An 8,430-nucleotide genomic window follows, 5' to 3' on the forward strand; every position below is an offset into this window, starting at 1 on the left:
AACCGAGGGTTGTACGAGCCCTTGGTGATGTTCTTCGGTCTCCCCAACTCCCCCGCGACCTTCCAGGCGATGATGAATGAGATCTTCCACGATCTCATCGTCGGCGGCAAAATCCTTGTGTACCTAGACGATATACTCATCTTCTCCACCAACAAGGAGGAGCATGAAAAGGTCACACGCGAGGTTCTGCGCCGCCTTCAGGACAATGATCTGTTCCTGAAGCCTGAGAAGTGCGAATGGGATGTTCCCAAGGTCGACTACGTCGGCTATGTGTTCGGTGGCGATGAGGTGGCGATGGATCCCGCGAAGCTCAAAGGAATTAATGAATGGCCGGTACCCCGGAACAAGAAAGATGTTCAGAAGTTCCGGGGGTTCTCCAACTTCTACTGCCGCTTCATTAAGGACTTCACTAAAATCTCGCGACCACTTGACCGGCTCACAGGGAATGACCCATGGCATTGGGGCGAAGAAGAGCAGCATGCCTTTGATAAGCTCAAGCGGCTCTTCGCGACGACTCCAGTCTTGGCGCTATACGACCCTAACCGGGAAACGTGCATTGAGGTTGATGCCTCAGGCTACGCCATGGGCGGCGTATTGATGCAGAAGCAGGACAATGGCAAATGGCACCCTATCGCCTTCAGATCTCACGCTATGGACCCTGCCCAGCGTAACTACGAGATCTACAATAAGGAGATGCTCGCAATTATTGAGGCACTAGACAATTGGCGCCACTATCTCGAGGGGTTACCCAATCAGTTCGAGATCGTAACCGATCACAAGAACCTCGAATACTGGCGCACCTCACAGCATCTCACGTGTCGTCAAGCACGATGGTCGCTGTTCCTGGCGAAGGCACTGGCTGAAAGTTGAGACCACCAAAGACAGCGGCATTGAGGCGGCGAGGGGCGTTTGGGTTCTTCCGGTGGAAGTCGGCTATGAGGGCCGGCGCATTAGCGACGTTGCACGCCGGTTCCCATGACGTATGCGAGTCGTCATAACCCTTCCACTTGACGAGGTACTGCAGCTGACGCCGGAAGATCCTCGAATCCTTGATCCGCTCAACTTTGTACTCCTCATCGCCCTCAACCTCGATCGCAGGCGGCTCCTCCGGCTCCCGGCCCGGGATATCGCTACGCGTGTACTTGCTAAGCAAGGAGACATGGAATACCGGGTGCACCGGCACCGACTTCAGCAGGACTAATTCATAATCCAAGTCTCCAAGCTTTCGCCGCACGGCATAAGGCCCAAGGCGCTTGGGACTGAGCTTCTTGCTCGGCTGTTTCAGCTTAAGGTTCCGAGCGTCAAGCCAGACCTTGTCCCCCGGCGCGAAGACTGGTGCCTCCTGCACGTGCTTGTCGTAGTACACCTTCATGCGCTCGGCTGATAGCTCAAGCGCAGAGCGCGTATCATCCCTGATCTCCTTCAAGATCTTGAGCCGATCAGCGGCCGCAGGCATCGCAGACATCGGGTTGATCCGAACCTGGATCTCAGGATTGTACCCTTGATGCAGGTAGAAAGGGGAGTGCCCGGTCGCAGAGTGAACTCGGTTGTTTAGTGCGAATTCCGCGAGCGGCAACTGCTTCGCCCAATCATCCTGCCTGTGGCTTGTGAAAGCACGCAGGTACTGCTTGATCTCCTGATTCCAGCGCTCAGTCTGGCCGTCCGTCTGAGGATGAAACGCTGTAGACAGCGCCGGCTCGATCCCTAGTCCCTTGTACACCGCATGGAGATATTTCGAAGCGAACTGGGGACCTCGGTCTGATATGACCTTGGCCGGGGCCCCATGATGCTTGAACACATCGCGGATGTACAGGTCTGCCACACCTTCTGCCATCAGGGTCTCATGACAGGCCGAGAAGTGGACCTGCTTGGTAAAGCGGTCGGCGGTGACCAGGATCGAGTCGAACCCATCAGACTTTGGCAAGCCGACGATCATATCAGTCGTGATGATCTGCCACGGGCGCTCGGGGATCTCGTTTGGCTTCAGCAGACCCTGGGGCTTGGCTGGGAATGTCTTGGTACGGTTGCACACGTCACAGGTGCTTACGTACTCGTTGACAAATTTGGACATTCCTGGCCACCAGTAGTTCCGCGATACGAGCTCAAGGGTTTTGGCATGACCACCATGACCGGCGATCGGCGAGTCGTGGTGGATCTTGACTATATCCCGCCGGAGCTCTGCGTTCTTTGGGACATACACACACCCGCAGAATAGCAGAAGCCCTTGTTCGGCATTCCACTCCTCAAAACCCCTTTGCAGCCGGGGCGGCCCGAGGTCCTGCACCTTTTCAAGTGCCTCGGCCACCTCCCGATCCTTCTCCGAACATTCCCTGATGCGCTTCAGAAGTGACTGATCAGCTGTCACTGAGGCATGACCGCGCCTGGCAGAGGCAATGCGGAAGCGCTCTGGCTTGAGAACTACCTGATCGGTGTTATCGTCCTCATCACCAATCTGATGGTCTGATCGACGTGACAGGGCATCAGCCTTTCCATTGGACGTCCCGGCCTTGTGCGTGATGCGGAAGTCGAAGCGAGCCAGGAACAGCGACCATCGTGCTTGACGACACGTGAGATGCTGTGAGGTGCGCCAGTATTCGAGGTTCTTGTGATCGGTTATGATCTCGAACTGATTGGGTAACCCCTCGAGATAGTGGCGCCAATTGTCTAGTGCCTCAATAATTGCGAGCATCTCCTTATTGTAGATCTCGTAGTTACGCTGGGCAGGGTCCATAGCGTGAGATCTGAAGGCGATAGGGTGCCATTTGCCATTGTCCTGCTTCTGCATCAATACGCCGCCCATGGCGTAGCCTGAGGCATCAACCTCAATGCACGTTTCCTGGTTAGGGTCGTATAGCGCCAAGACTGGAGTCGTCGCGAAGAGCCGCTTGAGTTCATCAAAGGCGTGCTGCTCTTCTTCGCCCCAATGCTATGGGTCATTCCCTGTGAGCCGGTCAAGTGGTCGCGAGATCTTAGCGAAGTCTTTAATAAAGCGGCGGTAGAAATTGGAGAACCCCCGGAATTTCTGAACGTCCTTTTTGTTCCGGGGTACCGGCCACTCATTAATTCCTTTGAGCTTCGCGGGATCCATCGCCACCTCATCGCCACCGAACACATAGCCGACGTAGTCGACCTTGGGAACATCCCATTCGCACTTCTCAGGCTTCAGGAACAGATCATTGTCCTGAAGGCGGCGCAGAACCTCGCGTGTGACCTTTTCATGCTCCTCTTTGTTGGTGGAGAAGATGAGTATGTCATCCAGGCACACAAGGATCTTGCCGCTGATGATGAGATCGTGGAAGATTTCATTCATCATGGCCTGGAAGGTCGCGGGGGAATTAATGAGACCGAAGAACATCACCAGGGGTTCATACAGCCCCCGGTTGGTCACAAATGCCGCCTTCCACTCATCACCGGCCTTGATCCGGACGTTGTTGTACATTGTACCCCCATCGGACATCAAACTTCATGAAGAGCATGGCACCGCGGAGCTTGTCTACCATCTCGGCGATAAGCGGCAAAGGGTAGCGATTTTTGACAGTGATCGCGTTCAACCGGCAGTAGTCCTGTATGGGTCGAAGTGTCCCTTCCTTCTTTTTGATGAAGAAGAAGGGGGATGAGATAGGCGACTTCGATTCCCGTATGTAACCCTTCGCTAGCTGCTTCTTTAGGAACTTATCGAGTTCCTCCTGCTCATTGTTCGATAATGGGTACACCTTCGAATGAAATGTTGAGTAACCGGGCACAAGTTCGATCGCATGATCGTACGGCTTCCTTTCGGGTAGTCGTTCTGATGCTTCCTTGGAGAAGACATTCAGGAACTTGTGGTACTGTTTAGGTACCGACTCCTCAGCAGTCTTAACGACCTACTTCTTGATCTCCTCCTCAGCAAACAGCTGGGAGTACGTATGCCCAGCTGCGACAAACAGCTGAGGGGCGCCGGGAAGCGTGATGCCTTGCTCCCAGGCTTCGATCAAATCGGCCTCCTCCCACTCTACCTCCACCGGATCTTCTTTGGGTTCGAAGTCCGGGAGTACCTTACTCCGGCAGGCACCTATAACCGACCGTTTGGACTTCGGCGAATGTCTGCGCGCCGTGGGCCTGACCCCCGTATCACGCGCAGTCGCTGCTTGCTCCATTCGGCCAGTCCTCCTGGTACTGCACATTTCAGGACATCGCGACAATTTGAGGGAGCCCTTCTCCCAATCGATTTCAGGGTTGTGCTCGTGTAGCCAATCCAACCCGACGATCACATCTTCTGGACCGATGTCCGTGACCGTGAACACCGTCTTCTCGACGTGCTCTCCTATATGCATCTGTAGCACTGCTACCTCCGAGATGCTTCCGTCCTTGTTCAGGGTGCCATTGATATTGTACAACGGAATTGGTTCCTTTAACTTCCATGTTTGCACCTTATTCTCGATAATGAATTGCTTGTTGATGAACTTCGTGGTGGCTCCGCTGTCCACCATGGCGATTATGTCTCTGTGCCGTCTTTTCCCTTGAAGTCTTACTGGAATGTGAAAGTGCTGGGACCCCTGGTCCAACTCGTACACCATTGCAGAAGACAATACATTGTACTTGTTACATGATGACACTCGCGGCCCGACGCGTGCGGCACGAAGCGCGGACCGGATCAAAAACCCTCCTCCTTCATCACTCGATAGTGCTCGAGCTCCTCGCGCATCGACTTCACCTGTGCCATTAAGTCCGCCAGCTCCAATTGCTCGGATTTCGCTGAAGCGGCACTTATACTTGCCGAGGGTGATGTCGTGACGGGGGCGCTTGTCGCAGCCTGGGTGGAGCCCGAGGCGGCCATAGCCCGCGCATCGGCGCGTTTTGTGTAAGGTTTGTCCTTACAATTAGGGCACTCGAATCGTTGGTACCCTTGCTTCCCACAGCCGAAGCATGTGCCGGGGAAGTTGCCTTTTCCGACGGCCACATTGATGCTGGCCGAAGCTGCGTGTGACTGGGGTGCACCACCACGTGCCCCTCCGCGCCCTCGACCTCGGGCCGAGAAGAAGTTATTTAGCTCGGGCCGACGGGCCCGGCTGATGTCGAGGATTTGCTCGACCTCAGTGGCGCGCTTCTCAGCTGCTTGCCACGTGGTGAAGGTCTCGAGCTCGATTTTGCGGTAGACGCGGGAGGGGATGCCGCTCAGGTACTTGTCGCGTAGCTCCAGGTCCCCATACCCGGAGCGGTCTGCCGGACCTTTGAACAGCGCGGAGAATTCCGCAGTGGTGCGTTTTTCATGGACCGTCTTGTCCGCGCAGAGCTTCCCCAGTGTCGCGACTTGAGGTCAAGCGACAGGGAAATATCTAGAAGCGAGGGGCGTCCAACTGGTTCTCACCGAAGCGATGGTGAGCGAGGCTCAAACCTAAGGCTAGGGACAAGAATGTATTAGTTAGTAAGTAAAAGAAGTAAGTACAGGAAAGCTTACTGACCTAGGGACAAGAGGTCAAAACTGAGGTCCCTAGGGCAGCAGAGGCTGGTTTATATACATGGGAAGATTTAGGGCAGGCTGTGCGCACTGGTCCGTGCGCAGCTGGTCCGTGCACAGCATGCCGACGCGGCCCCGGGGGCCGGTGAGTCAGAGCGGCTGTGTCAGCGGGGCCCGAGCTGTGCCGTGCACTGCCGTCCTATCTAATCTAATCGTACAGTAGATAACGATGTGTCCATATCAGGCAGGTAGTACAGAGGTCGCGGGTTCGAGCCCGTGAAAAGGAAAAAATTAAAAAACGGCTAGGCGCCGTACCAACTCGTGACATTACCCCCCCCTCAACGGCGCATGACCTCATGCGAGGTGCCCTTGCCCATCTCCCACCCGGAGCGGCAGCGTGCTTCAGTCAGCGGCGAAGGCATTGGCTGAAAGTTGAGACCACCAAAGGTAGCAGCGTTGAGTCGACGAGGGGCGTTTGGATTCTTCCGGTGGAAGTCGGCTATGAGGGCCGGCGCATTGGCAACGTTGCGCGCCGGTTCCCATGACGTATGCGAGTCGTCATAACCCTTCCACTTGACGAGGTACTGCAGCTGACGCCGGAAGATCCTCGAATCCTTGATCCGCTCAACTTTGTACTCCTCATCGCCCTCAACCTCGATCGCGGGCGGCTCCTCCGGCTCCCGGCCCGGGATATCGCTACGCGTGTACTTGCTCAGCAAGGAGACATGGAACACCGGATGCACCGGCACCGACTTCGGCAGGACTAATTCATAATCCAAGTCTCCGAGCTTTCGCCGCACGGCATATGGCCCGAGGCGCTTGGGACTGAGCTTCTTGCTCGGCTGTTTCAGCTTAAGGTTCCGAGCGTCAAGCCAGACCTTGTCCCCCGGCGCGAAGACCGGTGCCTCCTGCACGTGCTTGTCGTAGTACACCTCCATGCGCTCGGCTGACAGCTCGAGCGCAGAGCGCGTATCATCGCGAATCTCCTTCAGGATCTTGAGCCGATCAGCGGCTGCAGGCATTGCCGACATCGGATTGATCCGCACGTGGATCTCAGGATTGTACCCTTGATGCAGGAAGAATGGGGAGTGCCCAGTCGCGGAGTGAACTCGGTTGTTTAGTGCGAATTCCGCGAGCGGCAACTGCTTTGCCCAATCATCCTGCCTATGGCTGGTGAAAGCACACAGGTACTGCTCGATCTCCTGATTCCAGCACTCAGTCTGGCCGTCTGTCTGAGGGTGGAATGCTGTGGACAGCGCCGGCTCGATTCCCAGCCCTTTGTACATCGCATGGAGATATCTCGAAGCGAACTGGGGACCTCGGTCTGATATGACCTTGGCCGGGGCCCCATGATGCTTGAACACATCGCGGATGTACAGATCTGCCGCACCTTCTGCCGTCAAGGTCTCATGACAGGCTGAAAAGTGGACCTGCTTTGTGAAGCGGTCGGCGGTGACCAGGATCGAATCGAACCCATCAGACTTCGGCAAGCCGACGATCATATCGGTCGTGATGATCTGCCACGGGCGCTCGGGGATCTCATTCGGCTTCAGCGGACCCTGGGGCTTGGCTGGGAATGTCTTGGTACGGTTGCACACATCGCAAGTGCTTACGTACTCATTGACAAATTTGGACATTCCCGGCCACCAGTAGTTCCACGATACGAGCTCAAGGGTTTTGGCACGACCGCCATGACCGGCGATCGGCGAGTCGTGGTGGATCTTGACTATATCCCGCCGGAGCTCTGCGTTCTTTGGGACGTACACACACCCGCGGAACAGCAGAAGCCCTTGTTCGGCATTCCACTCCTCAAAACCCCTTTGCAGCCGGGGCGGCCCGAGGTCCTGCACCTTTTCAAGTGCCTCGGCCACCTCCCGATCCTTCTCCGAACATTCCCGAATGCACTTCAGAAGCGACTGATCGGCCGTCACCGAGGCATGGCCGCGTCTGGCGGAGGCGATGCGGAAACGCTCCGGCTTGAGAACTACCTGATCGGTGTTATCGTCCTTATCGCCGATCTGATGGTCCGATCGTCGCGACAGGGCATCAGCCTTTCCATTCGACGTTCCGGCCTTGTGCGTGATGCGGAAGTCGAAGCGAGCCAGGAAGAGCGACCACCGCGCTTGACGACGCGTGAGATGCTGAGATGTACGCCAGTACTCGAGGTTCTTGTGATCGGTAACGATCTCGAACTGATTGGGCAACCCTTCGAGGTAGTGGCGCCAATCATCTAGCGCCTCAATGATGGCAAGCATCTCCTTATCGTAGATCTCGTAGTTCCGCTGTGCCGGATCCATCGCATGGGATCTGAAGGCAATAGGGTGCCATTTGCCATCATCCTGCTTCTGCATCAATACACCGCCGGTGGCGTACCCCGAGGCATCGACTTCAATGCGCGTTTCCCGATTAGGGTCGTACAGCGCTAAGACTGGAGTCGTCGCGAAGAGCCGTTTGAGCTCATCGAAGGCGTGCTGCTCTTCTTCGCCCCAATGCCATGGGTCATTCCCTGTGAGCCGGTCAAGTGGTCGCGAGATTTTAGTGAAGTCCTTAATGAAGCGGCAGTAGAAGTTGGAGAACCCCCGGAACTTCTGAACATCTTTCTTGTTCCGGGGTACCGGCCATTCATTAATTCCTTTGAGCTTCGCGGGATCCATCGCCACCTCATCGCCACCGAACACATAGCCGACGTAGTCGACCTTGGGAACATCCCATTCGCACTTCTCAGGCTTCAGGAACAGATCATTGTCCTGAAGGCGGCGCAGAACCTCGCGTGTGACCTTTTCATGCTCCTCCTTGTTGGTGGAGAAGATGAGTATATCGTCTAGGTACACAAGGATTTTGCCGCCGACGATGAGATCGTGGAAGATCTCATTCATCATCGCCTGGAAGGTCGCGGGGGAGTTGGGGAGACCGAAGAACATCACCAAGGGCTCGTACAACCCTCGGTTAGTCACAAACGCCGCCTTCCACTCGTCACCGGCTTTGATCCGGAC

General features: G+C 55.9%; 1 protein-coding gene across 1 annotated transcript; it reads right to left on the minus strand.

Annotated features, from left to right (window-relative positions):
• Window positions 1-4,633: 4,633 nt before the first annotated feature.
• POSPLADRAFT_1062933 (hypothetical protein) lies at window positions 4,634-5,560 on the minus strand (the record flags this gene model as incomplete). Its single annotated transcript, XM_024481575.1, has 4 exons — window positions 4,634-5,289; window positions 5,348-5,374; window positions 5,442-5,470; window positions 5,529-5,560. 4 exons carry the CDS (start codon window positions 5,558-5,560, stop codon window positions 4,634-4,636), a joined length of 744 nt encoding a protein of 247 aa, XP_024332977.1.
• Window positions 5,561-8,430: the final 2,870 nt, after the last annotated feature.

This window comes from Postia placenta (genome assembly GCF_002117355.1).
Source record: "Postia placenta MAD-698-R-SB12 unplaced genomic scaffold POSPLAscaffold_26, whole genome shotgun sequence".
NCBI classification, from domain to species: Eukaryota; Fungi; Basidiomycota; class Agaricomycetes; order Polyporales; family Adustoporiaceae; genus Rhodonia; species Rhodonia placenta.